Source organism: Marmota monax, unplaced genomic scaffold (assembly GCF_021218885.2).
Source record: "Marmota monax isolate L192 unplaced genomic scaffold, Marmota_monax_Labrador192_F-V1.1 WCK01_AAM20220418_F8-fsc00139, whole genome shotgun sequence".
NCBI lineage: Eukaryota > Metazoa > Chordata > Mammalia > Rodentia > Sciuridae > Marmota > Marmota monax.
In genome coordinates this window covers 4,656,708-4,673,768 of record NW_026695226.1, presented here as the reverse complement: position 1 = coordinate 4,673,768, position 17,061 = coordinate 4,656,708, and the positions used below count along the sequence as shown (strand labels likewise).

Here is a 17,061-nt window from a genome sequence, read left to right as displayed (position 1 = left end):
GCAGCAGGTTCCCCTGCCCCAGTGCCCATTGTGTAAAATAAACACTGTAAAGCTAAAAAGCATAGGTCTCTGAGTGTGTTTATGAAAGGAACTTTGTTCTGGACTGGAAGAGGAAGGGACATTCATGAAGAAGTGAAACTTGAGCTAAAAGCTAAAGCAAGAGGTAGCAGGCAAACAGTGAAGGAAGAATGTGTAGGAATTGTACGTAGAAAAGACCCTGTGGTCAGAGGAAACAAGGCTCTCTCCAAGAACTGAAAGACTGTTAGTATGGGGAGGTATCCATTCCAATTGAAAGGAGAAGACAGGGCCCAGATATTGGGAGGTACAGAGAACTATTAGCACAGGAGAAACCAGGAAGCAACAGATATGAGCTTGCTGCAGCCATCCAGTTAAGAAAAAATGATGATTTGGCCATGTGATTAGCAAGGACTGTAGTGAGAAGGTAGATTTCAACCATAAGGATGGTGGAACTTGCAGATGAATTGATGTGCATAGGAGAGAGAAATCATGTCCTTGGAATTCTTTGGCCAGAGCAAAAGGACAAATTGTGGTGCCATTCTCCTAGGTGAAAAATATGAAAGAGGAGTAGGTAAGGTGATGAATGAGGTGAAGAATTCTACATTGAACCTAAGTTCAAGATGGTGTTAGATATCTAGGTAGAGATGTAGAAGGGAAAGCTAACATGTGCTTGGGTAGAGCTCAGGGGAGAGATTGCAGCTGAAGATGTACTTTGAGGGTCATCAGCATATGGCTAGGATTTGAAGCCATGGAACTGAATGAGAGCACACAGGAGGAAAGTGTAGACAGAAAAGGAAATGACTTAGGCTTGAGCCCTGGAGCATACCAACATCTAGAGCTGTTGGGAGGTTGGGGGTGATGTGGACCAACAGCTAACCTTGGGATTTGGCAATGTAAATAAATACTGGTGACCTTGACGAGTGCTATTTCAGTGGCCTGGTGGAGATGAAAGCCTGATTAGAGTGAATTCAAGAGTTGAGAAGCTGATCGCAGTAATTATAGGCAGCTCTTTAGAAGAACTTTGCTATAAAAAGGAATAAATGAAGCTATATTTGGAAGGATACATGAGGGCCAGAATTCTTTTTTAAAATAGGGGATATTGTAGCATTTAGATTTACTAATGGGAATGGCCCAGTTAATACAGAAACACCTTTGGGTTAATGAGGGGAGTACAGTAGTATGGCTGTGTGTCCCTGTCCACAGTGTTCTCACTCCTAAAAATAAATCCACTGTGCAAGCACGCAGTCAAGTTCAGCTGACATTGCTTCCTTCAGTAAGACTTTCTCAATGAAGGAAGCTTTCCCCACTTAGAGTAGCACACAAAGAAAACTCACCTGGTACACACAAGGAAAGCTGTGCTCAACAAGGAGCATTGGTAGTTTGTCCATAGTTATAGGATGGAAGGCAAAGGATGTGATAGGGACCCTGAAAAGTTGAAGGGTGGAATAGATAATTCATTGGCCGTCCACTGACACTGGATGTTGCTTCATTTTTGTTTTTCCTAAGGATAGTTATTCTTTAAGTGTAATAAACCTTATAAGTGAGAGAGGGAAGAATAAGATATTGATTTTTATCAAAACTATGTAATTCAGTGAGAATTATATCTAACATAAACAGTTATTACAAACACTTTGGCAAGAATTCCATGCACATGGCATCCCCCAGTGAAGTAGAGAGAATGGATACATGAAGGAAAGGCTTTCTTAAGGCTTAGGCCTAGTATGTCCAAATAAAGACTGTTGCCACATGACTGATTTTCTACCAGTGCATCCTAGTGGAGTTTGCAGATCACTACAGTCTTTCCTAATTCTCTTTGCCTCTTCCACACTGCATGCTTCATGGATTGGCTTCATGGATTGGAAACAAAGTCACTAGTTTCCTCCTTCCCAGCTTTGCCTGAGGCTGTGCCCTCCTCTCATCAGCTTTGCCTAATTTCAGTGTGTCCTTTAAAATACCTGATATATTAAACATTTGAGAGGGTGCACATTTTAAAATCACCTAATCTGGTAAATAATTATAATAAACCATAGATTCAAATGTAGTGAGGAGGCTTCAGTCATTCAACCAACAATTATTAGCCTAGGCCCATGGCGATACAGTGGGAAACAAAGCCAAATTCCCCAGATGTCTTTGTTCTCTACATTCTGATCCTTCTCTGTCTTCTGTCTGTATACCAGTCCTCTAAATGGGAAAGGATGACCACATGCATCAGAATCACCTGGCCAGGCTCCATTGTAAACCCACTGCTCAGAGGTGGTGTGAGACCCTGAAGTTTCTTTGCAACTTGGGTGATTCTCATGCATGCCACAGTTTGAGAACTGCTGTCTCCCATGAATTCCCTTGGTGACTGTCCAAGATTTTTCGCTGCCCTCAATTAAGATGCCAGATTGTAATGAAGCCATACTCTAGATTTAGGTTTTCTTAGGTTTTTACTGTGTAAACATCAACATTGTTAATTCGCACTTCATCCATAAGGTGTTTCTCTAGGTCCATATATGATTTTTGGCAATGGGCTTAGGCTTGAGCAGATTACCAGGATGCAATAGCTTTCAAAAGGATAAATTATAGGAGATTAGTTTTCTATAGGGAAAGTGGGAGTGGGTGATTGAAGATAATTCCTAAGTCACAGAATGAGATGACAACTGGAATATCTTGAAGCAGTAACTTATTTCCTGTGTATCAATCCCTCTTTCCTGTATAGATTTTATCATTCTGCATCCACAAATTGTGGTTCTCAGAAGTGATTCTTGTGCCTGTGTTTCTGTGGCAGAAATCAGTCATTTGACCATTTGTGGGAGCAGATTGCAAACTATTCTTGGCTATTGAGTTGGACCACCAAGATTTGAAATAATCCCATATTCAGAAACTGAGTCATGAGTAAAAAAAAATAAAACCAGAGGAGCCACATGGTTCTAGATTTATTAGAAAAAGTCAATTAAAAAAACTTCCCTCACCTGACTCCACAGTTACTCAGCACAATGAAGGAGGAAAGCTGTATGAATACTTGCAACTGGCTTTGAGACCTGGCTGCTAGGAAGCTGTATTTCCATACTGAGTTACCATGGAAAGCTCTGGAAGCTACCTCTGGAACATGGGCTCAAAATATAGGCATAAATGAGAATCTTTTGAAGTAGAGTCATTTAAAGATCTTTCTAGCCCTGAGAAGTCTTACTTTTGGATGCCTATTAAACTACATGCCACAGTAGATATTTTTGCTGAAGAAAAATATTAAAATCACTTTTTACATTTGTCTCTTAAATTTTGGCCTATGAAGCAATCACTTAATTTTGATTGGCCATGATTTCTTAGCACTTATGCAAATTTGAGGATTCTTACGAAATATTAAAAGGTGAACTGTAATTTTTAACATAGTAAAAATTGCATAAATATTAAAGTAATGAAACTCATCAATATATTCTATGGACATGTAATTAACCCCCCCCCCTTTTTTTAGTTTTTATTTCACAATTTGGTTCCATAACATTTTTCAGGTCTCAATATTTTCCAAAACTCATGAAAATCTTATAAGCCTAAGCCCCTTTGTGCTCAATGATAAAAATGCCCCAATAAGAGTCTAGAAATAAGGACTTTGTGCTGCATTAAAGAGCCATAAGAATCTGCTAAAATTCCAGAAGTCAGGAGAATGCTGAAGCAGAATTTGTTGGAATATTTTTCTGATTCAGGCCTCTCTAGAGCCTTGTTCTTCAAAGGCTGAGTTGGGGACCAACAGCATCAGCATTACCTGGAGCTTGTTAGAGACACAGAATCACAAGTCCCACTCCAGGATGGCTGACTCATAATCTGCATCTTAACTAGTTCATCAGACACCCACTAAAATTTGAGAAATGCTGCTCTAGTCTAAAACAGTGGTTGTCATTTCTGGATTCACAAAGGAATTATCTGGCAAACCTTTGTACCCCAGACAAATCATTTTAGAATCTCTGGCTAAAGGTATTATCCAGACATCTGTATTTTTTTTTCAGTTGTAGATAAAGGCAATACCTTTATTTATTTTATTTGGTGCTGAGGATTGACCCCAGTGCCTCACACATGTGAGGCAAGCACTCCACCACTGAGCCACAACCCCAGCCCAGACATCTGTATTTTGAAGCTCAGGTGATTTCAATTCACAGTCCAGATTGAGACACACTGTTCCATAGCAATACCAAAGAGTTTCCATGTTGCTTACCAGTAAGTGCTGCAGTTCAGGAAGCCATGGACATTGTTTGTTTGTTTGGGACCCAGTATATACATAACAATTTGGTAACACTTGCGTGGAATAAGATCTCTTGGTTGAAAGATTGAGTTTGTAAACTTATTTCCAGGACATTAGGCCTAATTGGCTAAATCCCAGATATGTCATGTTTCACTAATACTCGAGGATATTATTTCTGAACAATAATCCAAGATTGAATTTTTGGAGCAGAAAACAATTTGCTATGTCAGACTCTTGTAGTAGAACTGTATGTATTTCTCTGCTGAACTTCAAAGCAGAAAGTTTCTACTTACAGCCATGTTAAGGATACAAAATTTCAGTCTCTCTTTCTCTGTTTCTTTCTTTCGTGCGAATCATGGAACCCAGGGCCTTGTGTATCTTAAGTACATGCTTTATCACTAAGCTATACCCCGAGTACCCCCAAATTTTCTTCTTTAAACTTAGAATCCACACTTCTGCCACATGATAGGCAAAAAGTCAATTCCTTACCTGATAGCATTGTTGTTTTCTGGTTATTAAAATTTAGTTTCATAGAGTAAAATACTTTGGGAACCTCGTGATTTCTTCAGTTTCATTATTGGTTTTGCCAGTGTCTCTATGGAAAATTGTCACTTTCACAGATTTCACAAATTTGCAGGCAATTTGTCTCTTTAATATATGAAATTTACTGGTGATAGCTGCCACTTTAGGGGCTGAAGAAACCACAGAAATGGTTTCTTAGTCTCATAGATTTTTCTTTATTAACTCTTATACCAAGATTCATTCAGAGGTATAAATGACATCTAGGTAAGACAGTGTCTGTTCATGGTTGAGCATATGCCTGAGAAATGGTGATTTCCTCCTCTTTCCCTTTCTTTAAATTGAACTTCCACATTCAACCATCCAACCCCCTTAGCTTTATTATAATGTTTCCATACCCCACAAGAAAGATCTAATAGTGAGCTGGGCTTGGTGGCATACCTGCAATCCCAGAAGCTCAGGAGGCTGAGGTAGGAAGATTGTAGGTTCAAAGCCAGCCTCAGCAACTTAGCAAGGGCTTAAGCAACTTATCGAGACCCTGTCTCTAAATAAAATATAAAAAGGGGCTGGGGATGTGACTTAGTGGTTAAATGCCCTTTGGTTCAATCCCAGGTACAAAAAGAAAAAGATCAAATAATAAATTTTCTAGCAGATAATAATGAACACTCATGTCCTTCAAAGACTATAAATATTATTAGTAAATATTCTTCTAATCTATATGAGTACCAAGGTGTAAACTTGGTGGGGTGCCATTTTGTTTCATTCTACCTAGGGTCTTGTAGCCATCTCCTTTGATTCTAAATGCTATAATGAGAATTTGGGCCTTATCACATCATAATACTGTGTTGTGTGTGCATCTCAGAAGAAGCCAGAGAAGTTTTAAATATTCACCATTTCTGTGTTTTTCCTTAATTTATATTATTTCAGTATAATGCTGTATCTAACATTTAATTAACCTGTTGAAAACACAATTCAATTTTGAATAAATACTTTTTTGGCTATAAAAATGTGCAGATTTTGAACAAATTATGGAACTTTAGAAATAGGCAAGACAATTCACCAAATCCTTTATTAATCTCCCCAGCAAGATACATATGGCTGTATATGACCCCTAGGTTAGGCTTTCTTCAATTTCTCCTGTACTAGAAATATTCCTTTCTCTGAGTAGCTCTAATATTATCAGCTTTACACAGTTTAGTCCTGGATTACAGACAATTTTATAATTGTTGGAAGTCTTATTGTCCTGAGAGTGAATCTGCCTTCTATAGTTCTTGTATAACCTCTAACACTTTAAATGGGGCACAGCAAAAAAAAAAAAAAAAAAAAGTCATCTAATAAATTCATCATATATTTTATCATTTCATTTTTAGGTTCCATTTCTTTCATGATAATCAAAAGGAATGTTAGGTTTCCATTAAGTCATTTTGCTTTGTTCAAAAATTAACAAAAATATTATAAGACATTGTAATATTAATGTGTTTCTGTTTGGAATTCCTGAATCTTCTTGTGTATTGCTTTACAAGGAAACTAACTTCAGTAATAGATTTTTTTTTCTTCTACCTGATGTCTCTTTTGTGAATTATCTGACACTGACCCACATGTTTACTGAAGGAGCTTTTCTTTTATCTTAGTTACTTTTTATTCTTATGTACTAAATGATTTTTACTAAAATGAAGTTTTCAACTTATAATGTATTCTTTTTCTCACTAGTGTGATTATTACAACAGTTCTATACCTCTCAGATGCACTTCGCAAGAACTTCTTAAATGAAAACTTTGATTATAAGGTAAGTATCCATTTAGATGACTGTCTCACTTGGGCTAAAAGATTTGTATTGCATTTTAGTAGATTAACTAATATATTTCCTTGTCCTATATTAATTTTAACTGTGAATAGTATTAGAACACTTTCATTTTATTTGCACACAAGCAGAGCTATAATAATGCTTATCAGCTTGATGGAGATCAATAGTACTTAAAAGAAGACAGATCTTTATTGTTGGTATACATAATAATTCTTGCTCTTTTCTGTATGATTTAGTTGCATAACAAAGAAGACTTAGAATATAATGTTTTCAAGAATTTTTTTAAAGTAGTTTATATGAAGAAAAAATTACGAAGTAAATGCTTGATTTCCTTACTCCTCTAGCTTACCATGTTTTAGAATTAATCAATGAAAAAATAAGAAATATTTCTAAAAACTTTTTTTCAAGCAGAACTTTCTGTATAATATAATATGAAGTGATAGACCTAGGTGCCTAAAAATTCTTGATTCCTATTTTTTTCAAATGGCAAACAAAGATAGGAATTATCGATGGTGGATTCTCTTCTCGGTGTGGTACTGTTTAAGCATCTCTGTGTCTTATTCTTTTTGAATAGCATTTTTCATAAATAAGCATTTAATAAAATTTCCTTTAATGAATAATTAAAAACTATCAAAAAAGCACAAATACAATAAAAACCAATGGGATTTGAATAATTGCATATTTCTTTAAATCATTTCTCATAATAGTATGTCAGAATTTCATAATCAGAGTTCTAGTTTTTGATATTTTTATCTTCTATTTCATTCTTACAACTCCCCTTTTTGGATGCATTCCAAATTTGGCATATGTTCTTAATTGTTTCTTTGGATAAATACTTATTAGTGGAATTGTTGAGTTAAAGGTTGAACCAGTTGTATTTGATTATCTATTTTCCTAAGTCTGTCCAACACTAGAAGAGGCAGCTTTTTCCAATAGTTAGATAAGGGGACCATCTTTTTTGCTTTAATTTGCAATTTCTTACTAGTTATTAGGTATTCACTAGTTACTAGTTATTTATTGAAGTTCATATTTTGTGAATTTTCTGTTCTTGACTTTTGTTTATTGTTTTCCCTGGGTTTGTTTGTTTGGAGATGGGGTTTCATTGTATTTCCCAAGCTGGGATCATATTTATGATCCTCCCACCTCAGACTCCCAAAGTATCTGGAATTGCCGATGTGTATTATTGTGCTCAGCTTGGGGCTTTATCATAATCTTTTTTATTTCTCAGAACTCTTTACATATTAGAGATAGTCTTTCCCATATTTCTTATAGCTCGTTGTCTATAATTTTACATGGCATCAATTAAGACATAGTTTTTTTTCATTAGAAGTTCTACACATTTTTTAATGTTTATTTCAGGAAATTATACTCGGATCTATTTCTTATTCTGTATTTGGTATAAGAAAATATAGACTCAAAAGATTTGTCTGGGCAGGGAATTTTTAAGTATTGTCTGAATTGAAAGCAATTAGCATATCCAAAGAAGCATATGCATTTTTTAAAGTTCTACATTAAAAGAAGTTCCAAGACTGAATTCATATAGGAATAAAGTAACCCATCTTATATCTCTGCCTCACAGGAGATACAGAAATAAGAGAAATAAAACATCTTCCATTTAGCATCTACCCAAGAGCTTATGGAACTTGGGATATAGCTTTGAAGCAATATCTAAGTAGAGATTATTTATGTGTTTACTTCTTTTTATAGAAAATTTAAAGCATAGATTTATAAAGAATAGAGAATAGTATCATAAGCCTCCATGTATTCATTTCCACCCTTAACTGTTATCAAGTTGAATCTTATTTCAACTCTACCCCCAACCATTTGCCACTTCTGAAGTAAATCCAAGATATTGTGTCACTTCACCTACAAATATTTTTGTAACAATAGTATTTAAATATTTGCTCTTATTTTAGATCTGGGATTCCTACTTTTACCTTGCAGTCATTTTTATAAACCAGTTGTGTCTGCAGTTGGAGATGTTCACACCTTCCAAAAAGAAAAAGGTGTTAGAAAAGTAAGTACCACTATGTGTTTAGGTGGGAATGTTAACTTCTAGAAGGTGCTTGTTCCAAATGGCTCACGAACCAAAAGATCCATAACTAGAAATCACAAGTGGGATAGCAGTAACCAAAAGGGCAATAAGCAATTTCTTAGGGAAATTTCAATATTTTGAACTTATTTATACATTTTTATCCCAAGTCTTTCAGGATTCAAAATTATTATAGCAGCAAAAAAATATGAAACTGATTCGTTTTCCTGAAATATTTGTGTAAAGAATTGATTTAGAGACATAAAGACATGTACATTAGACATGTTTAATTAAAAACATTGTGCCTTTTAATTGAGAATGATAGGTTGTATTCTACAGAAACACAAATACTTCTTTGTTCTGGAGGTTCTGTGTCAGGATTGCTTTTTGCTATTTCAGGTACGGTGACATGCGGGTGACAATGGGTTGTGAGATTTTCAGCATGTGGCAGAACCTAGGTAAGTGATGAAAAGAGAAGCCTCTACCATTGCACAGCTTATCATTGTACTTTCAAGCATACAAACGAAGAAGGAAATTTACCAATGACAGCATTTGAAACCAAATGTCAAAATCAATAAGAATATCTATAGGAAGTCATTGGCATTTTGACAGTGAGTAAAGTTACAACTAATTCTTTAAATTGGTGTCTGAAAAATCACCTTTCCTTTATGTGTTTCATTATTAATTAATGGTAAATTTTAGAATCTAGCATTACTCCAGCATTACACCCATTATTTCTAGCAATGAGCTAGAGGGTAATTGGAGACTATAACTACTCAAAATGTCTAGCAGTCTAAATTGAGGCTATGAATCATCATAAATTTAGATTAAATTTCATGAAACATTGACTTAAACATCATCACTCTAAAAACCTTCAGACCATTGACCTGTGTCATAAAGAGTATAGCCAAAGGACTTTAAAAGCATCTGTGGTTGCTAAGAGACTGTTATATCCAATTTTGTTAAATCTGCCACAGCTGATAGAGCATATTATTCCAGCAAATTGATGGCACAGATATGGTTGCACAAAAAAGAATAATATTTTGGAAACAAATTGATTTAAAAGTCATTGGCATCATTCTACAGATTTGTAACATTTAATTTGGTATGTTAACTATGTAAGTTTATAGTATTCATTAACAATTATTGCATTTTAATTCCTCCTTGTGACTTATTAAAATGATTGATCTATTTAAGTTGAATATGTAATGATCTGAGCATACCTTCTTTCTTGGGCTCATCCAATAACAATTTGGAAATGGCAGAGTTTGCTTTCTGTAAGTGAAAATAGAACCATTATCATTTTGCTTGAATTATTACAGAGTGATTTTTGACTAGAATATGTTTGTCCCTCAAATACACATAGCAGTTTGAGGGTGCCTCATTATATATAATTGAGCCCTGTGTTCAGTGCTTGGTGGTGATTTCAGTAAAATAAATGAATGAATGAATAGATAAGTAATATAAAAAAGGAAGTTATCATCTTCAAAATAACCTCCAACTATGAAAGGCCAGCCAGAATAAATCATGATCTGTCTTTAGATTCAGTTCAAAATTAGCATTACATGTTTGTGTTACTTGTAGAATGCTCCTCTTAGTCTTCATGTTTGATTGTGTCATTGTTTTTTCAGAAGCAGATCAGGGACCTTATAGATCCATATTACAGTTAGCATTAATTTAGCAAGCTATTTTCCAAAGTATTTTGCACTGAGGTGTTCAAAGAGAGTTATGATTATTTAGCTCTTTTCCAAGCCAATTATAAGATAAATATAGGACATATTTGGTTTGGTTACTAGAATATTAGGAAACATGGCAGGCTTTCTCTTCTGGATAAATCTGAGCATTACTATGTGTGATGATTTCCACATAAATCTTTGTCTGGGCCAGGATAGCTATGCACTGAGGCTTATGTCCCTTCGTCTGCAAAATTAAGCAGGCATACAAATTTTTTTTCTCTATTTTGTCTTTGTTCCAAAACAAAAATATTTCTGCCTCTGGTTTTTATGTTAAATTACTTCTCTGTTTTTCTTAGATTTCTAGAGATGGTAAAAAGTCTCTTAAGCACATAGAGCTCATCATGCAGTATCTTTAGAACATTGCACCTCAAAAGTGGACCAGCAGCATCAGTCTCACCTGGAGGCTCGTAAGAAATGCAAATTGTTTGGTTCCACCCCAGACCTACTGAGATAGAATCTTTGGGAGACTACCCAGAAATCTTAGTTTTAGCAAGTTTTCCAAGTAACTCTTAAACACTTGACTAGAACCGCCCTGCTTTATACAGAATTATCCCCCTTCTCTGTTGTTAGAGCTCTAAAGACTAGCTCTCTCACAGTCTAGAACTCTCTTAGAGAAGGCTCATTATATACACCTTTGAGTCCCCAGCATGATATAGTTCAAGAGTAGGGTGAGTATATATTTTCTTTTCATTCCTTGGTTTCAGTTTTATTTCCCAAGTTGTGTCCTAACTTTTCTGAAACTTCCAAAACATGAGGTGAATTTTAAAGTTGCTAGTATATAACAGAATTTGAATGTGTTCAAAAATATTAAAACCCCTTCTCCAGCATACATTTTTGCAAAATGATAAGAAAAATTAAATATTCAGTGAACTATTTAGACAATTTTATAAGCTTCAAATTGGCTTATATTGCTTAGGAATATCAAAATAAATTAGTTATGGTATGTTAGTTATAACAAAAATATATGAGATATAATTTATATGCCTATAAGAATGTCATATTTAATATTTGAATGCTAAATAAGAGTTTATACATTTTCATATTTTAATTTTACAGACCAGTAACTCATAAAATATTGACTATGTGCAAGTTATTTGGGGAAACAGGAAAATGGGGTCTACAACCGTTAAAAGCTTAGTTTTAAAATCTTGCATTTTAAACTTTTGTCGGATATATGTGGAACCAGAAGAAATCCTGATAAAGTTACTGTCTTTTAGTAAAGCTAGGGTTTTGGCTCAGCAGTAGAGCGCTCGCCTCCCACGTGCAAGACCCTGGGTTTGATCCTCAGCACCACATAAAAATAAATAAGTGAAATAAAGGTATTGTGTCCAACTACAACTAAAAAATGAATATTAAAAAGAACAAAAACAAAAGCTAGTAAATTTGTATGAGTTAATAAATTAACAACCTCAGTACTTTTTAATAGATACAAAGAACATTTACTTTTAGAAAATAAGTTGAGCGCAGGAAATGCCTGGTCTGACGAAATACACTTTTTACCACCTGAAAGGCTTTTGCTGGTTGGTCTAATTTGGAAATACAATTTTAGTGAGCAATATTTTTAAATCAGATTTTTGTCTTTGGTGTTTAGCTTAGATGTGTTGAATTCTTACATATGCTGGCAATGACTTGGCTTTTTCCTAAAGTGCTCTTAAATATAAAGTGGAGCAGATGTGGTGGCACACACCTATATTCCCAGCAACTCAGGAAACTGAGGCAGGAGATAGCAAATTCAAGATGAACCTGGAAAAGTTAGTGAGACCCTTTCTCAAAATAAAAAATAAAAAGGACTGGGGATGTGACTCAGTGATAAAGTGCCACTTGAATCAATCCCCAGTACTGGCAGACATAAATAGAAAGCTGAAGGATGTTCAAATCTGGTCATTATATCCCCTAGAAAATAACCTGTGAGCAACTTTTCAACCTGTGAGACCTAGAACTACTTAAGATTTCCAGTTGTTATTTTTAACCGTAGCCACCAAACTAGTAGACAAACTCAGTTGGGTGTGCTTGAAATATTTTGTAGTTCTAAACTTGTATAACAAGTTATCTGTAGTATTAAGTGGTTTTTTATGACTATTTACAAACAGAAAGTTTAAATTTCTTCCTGAACATTTGGATCCTTTAATTATTTATTAAGCCAACAAAAGCAGGAGACACAAGCTGCACCTTCTCTTCCTCTTTAATCTCAGTCTTGGAGCTTTTGAGCAATCAGGGTCAAAGTGCCCATTCAACTTCATGGGGGTGAATCGAAAGGTTCTGTTATTTTATACTTCAGCCCAAGAATATGAGGCCTGGATGGGGACATAGGAAGAAAACCAGAAAGTTTCTTGTGTACAGACAACCAGTGGTACCCCACAGGTAAACAAGGCAGGAATTTTTTTCCCTTAGGAGACAGCAGCGGTTCTTGGAGACAGAAAGGCTTTTGCTCTTCATTGAAATTTTGAATTATGCTCCTTGTCTCCATTGCATCTGGAGCACTGGACACAACAACATTATCCTATCACATGATTGAAATAATTTTTTAAGTATTTTTAATTGTAGTAAATTACACATAAAATTTGCCATCTTAACCATTTCCTAGTTCATTCCATGGTATTAAGGACATTCCCATTATAACACAATCACCTCCAACCACCACCCATTTATAGAACTCTTTTCGCTTGGCTAAACTGAAACTCTATACACATTAAACAATGACTCTTGGGTCCCCTTCCTCCCCAGCCCATTTTACTTTCTAGCTCTGAATTTGATTATTCTTAGTACTTTAAGTGGAATAATACAGTATTTGTCTTTTTTGTGACTTTTGTTTCACTTAGCAGAATCCCTCAAGGTTCTTTCATGTTGTAACGTGTGTCCGAATTTCCTTCCCTTTTAAGGTTGAGTACTATTCTATTGTATGAATGTGCTGCATTCTCTTTATTCATTCATCCATCTCTGGATACATGATTGCTTCAACCTTTTGGCCATAGTGAATAAGGCTGCTATGAACATGGGTCTACAAGTATCTCCTTGAGACCCTGCTTTCAATTCTTTGAGGCATATGCCCAGAAGTAGAATTGCTGGACCATGTGATCATCATTCTATTTTTAACTCAACCATCTACCATATCATTTTCCATAACTGCTGCAGCATTTTACATTCCCACCAACAGAGCATAAGGGTTCCATCCTCACCAACACTTGGCTGCTTTCTAAGGTTGTTGTTGTTCATAGTCAACATCCTCATGGGTATGAGGTGATATCACATTGTGGTTTGGGTAAAATAACTTATTTTTAAAGAATAAAGACCAACTAGTGATAAGTGAACACCTTTTCTTGACTATGCTATTTCTCAGCATTTTCATTTTTCTAACTTGAAGGATTATAAATACTCTGTCAAGAGAAGGGGAAAATACATATTTTTCCCCAAAAATTTTATCTGTTGGTACTTGTACTGGTATGAATAGTCTGCAGAGAGGTTAGATTTCACTACTGTGTCCCACCTTTGGCCCTCATCTTACTGCAAGGTTAAGTTTTTTTCTCTATTTTTAAATGAACTCACATTCCTACTAAATATAAAGTGAGATCTTTGTTCCACATTTGCAAACACAGCATCTTGTAACTGCTGTAGAAAAATCAATACTTCCCTAGCAGGCTGTTCTGTGTGCATAAATATAAAACTCCAACAGCCCAAGAAGCAGGTGCCCTAAATACTTCAAAACAAGACCATGTGGCTGACAACTTGAGATGGGAAAATAGACTAAAATCTATAGTTTAAAAAGAAATCATTTAAAGGAAATTTAGTTTGCTATTGCTATACAAAGCTCAAATTTTTGCTTTGCTGTTTCAGGAGGAATTAAATTTTCAATGGTTGTGGTGCCTGTTCAGGTTTGCACAGATTCTGTGTTCCCAAAGTGTGTTTTCAGCAAATAAGACTATTCTTGTGCATTTCTGCACAATAATTTAAATGTAGGTATGACTGTTACATGACCTTATTCTCATATAAGACTACAGAATGTATTGTATGGGCCTTGTTTGGACTGTGTTTGAAATAAAACCATTATAGATGATGTCTTTTATGAAGATCAGGCAAATTTTAACATAGACTGGGTTTTAAATTAACAAATGTTGTTTGTTTTGTTAGGCATGATAGAGACACTGTGATTCTGCAATCTTAAAATGTCCAGTTAACAATATTTATTGATATTACACAAGTAGAATGATCTCTCAGACTTGCTTTAAAATGCTCTAGGAAAAAAAATTATGTGGGATGTTAAATGAAATAAAACTAACAAAAATCTTGATATTGAAGCCAATTGATGGGTTTATGGGGATTTGTCTTTCTATTCTCTGTCATTTAGTGTACATTGTTATTTGTTTTTAATTATTTTTTGTAGTTGTAGATGGACAGCATGGTATTTTATTTGTGTGTTTATTTTTTATGTGGTACTTGGGATTGAACCCAGTGCCTCATATATGCTAGGCAAGTGCTCTGCCACTGAGCCCCAACATTGATATTTTTGAAAAGAAGAAAATTGGGTTGTAAAATGTCCATAAACATGAGAATTTTTTTTAAAGAAGAGATTAAAAAATACTCAAGCAAACAGTGGTAAATAAAGTTCATGGCATACTAATTATGATCTTCATTAGAGAGGGCAAAGAACACCATACTTGAGAAAGATTTAAAACTAACGTAGTAGCTTTGAATCTCATTCTGCCCACTCAGGCCTGGGAGAACTAACTGGACTGGCAGGAATTTCAATTTATTTTGTATTTCTTCTCTTTTTCATTCTCCTTCCACACACACCCAAAAGCTATGCAGAGCTTTAGTGTCTTATCCAATGGTAAAGCAGCAGAGAGGTCTTCTGGATAACTGGTCAAATGCTAAGATGTCTGTTTTAGTCAGATTTGTCACTGTTGTGAGTAAATGAGTAACCAGAACAATTTTAGGGGAAGAAAAGATTATTTGGGGGCTCATGGTTTCAGAGGTCTCAGTCTATACTGGCTCCATTCCTCGGGGCTCAAGATGAGGCAGAATATCATGGCAGATGAATGTGAAGGAGGGAAGCAAAGATCAGGAAGCAAAGAGGCTAAGCTCAGCTCACCAAATGTATACCACAAAGGCACGCTCCCAATGACCCACCTCATCCAACCACATCCTACCCACCTTCAATTATACTTGGTTAATTCCTATCAGGGGAATAATTCACTGATTGGGTGAAGGCTCTCGTAACCCAATCATTTCACCTCTGAATGCTTCTGTATTGTTTTACATGTGAGCTTTGGGGGGATACCTCACATCCACACCATAACAGTGGCCTTTGTCCTGGTGCACTTGGTTCCTTCAGTGTGATGGCTCTTTGTGGCTAGACTTCAAGACCCTGCAGCCATTTCCTGGGGCACAATAGTGGGACAGAGGTAAGACCTATAATTTCAGGATTTACCAGCCTTTGCCCTGACAAGAATATCCTTTCCTCTTTTTTTTCTTTTTTCTTTTCCACTTAATAGGACATCTTGAATACACAGTGAGTTTAAGCTTTTGCAAATGGCAATGAGAGTGATTGAGTTAAGGGTGCTTCTGCTTTCTGCCACGACAAAATAACTGAGGAAAGAATTTGCAAATGCTAGCTGCTAGTTGCCGGCTTGAAATGTATGTTTGAAGAACGAGGTATAAATAGGGAGAATGATGAATTGCTATTTCATTGAGTAGGTTGATCTTGAAAGGATTCAACTTTTTTTCTTTTTTTGGAGGAAAGTATACAAAGTTAGACTGATAAGGAAGTTGATTTTGAGGTGTTCTTGCTTTGATGAGGAAAATAAAGCAGTCTTTTGAGAAAGACAAGAGATTGCCTAAGTCAAAATTCAAAGTAGGAACACACAAGGAATAACCAGCCAGGTTTCTCCTCACATATAACTGGTATGGATAAATAATTTAGAGAGGGTGAGGTACAATGAAATTACTTTTGATGAAACCTCGAATGAGGAAGGGACTGTGTGACTTCGGTGGTATAAAAGTAAAGGGACTTTCAGATGGGCAGAGGCCTGTGAGCTGTCCAAAGCCTCTTGTCTTTAATTCGCTCTGAAACTAAACCCAAGGTAAAATCAATAAACTTCCCAATTGTGATAGAGAAGCAACTCCCTGAAATCTCTGTGGAGTACCCAATCCCAATAATGGGGGATGTAACAGATGCCCCAGGATGCTATGTCTGTAACAGCCAAATAAGAGGACAGGCATGTTGCTAGTACAGATCATGAGGTCTTGGCCCATAGGACACTCAGGATGTGGAACAGGGGTGAGGATATCCTTCCCTGAGTCAAGGCAGGTGTCTGAGATTCCTGAGACAGCATCAAGAATTATCATTAGGAAGCTGATACAAAGCCCTCTAGGTATCTGCAAGATAAGAGGTAATTCAGACCTGTGGCCTCTGTCAAGGGCACCCTTTCTAGGGAAATAGAAACCCAGAGGGAATTCAAACTCAGAAAGGCACAGAGCCTCCCATCTTTTCCCGTTGCCATATTGGTCTCCATGAGTGGACAAGATGCTCCTCAGAACGGTTTTGACAAAAGGATTGGTAGTACAGATCATGAGGTCTTGGCCTCTAGTGTATCAGAGCTCTTCTGATTGCATTTGACAAAGACAAAGCCCAAAATGCCCCCAGTTAAACTTGTGTTGAAGAAATACATGGTACAGTATAGCTGGAAAGCCTACAGGTAGATCTGGCTTCAGGCGTGATAGTTTTCTAGAGAGAACACTG

The 17,061-nt window shown here is 35.9% G+C and overlaps 1 protein-coding gene across 4 annotated transcripts in view; it reads left to right on the top strand.

Annotated features, from left to right (window-relative positions):
- Dock4 (dedicator of cytokinesis 4) overlaps positions 1–17,061 on the top strand; it is a 457,617-nt gene that overhangs the window by 376,464 nt on the left and 64,092 nt on the right. For all 4 annotated transcript variants that reach the window (XM_058576081.1, XM_058576082.1, XM_058576080.1 and 1 more), the window contains exons 28-30: positions 6,464–6,539; positions 8,474–8,574; positions 8,989–9,047. In XM_058576081.1, coding sequence (XP_058432064.1) covers positions 6,464–6,539; positions 8,474–8,574; positions 8,989–9,047 — 236 coding nt within the window. The remainder of the gene's footprint in view (positions 1–6,463; positions 6,540–8,473; positions 8,575–8,988; positions 9,048–17,061) is intronic.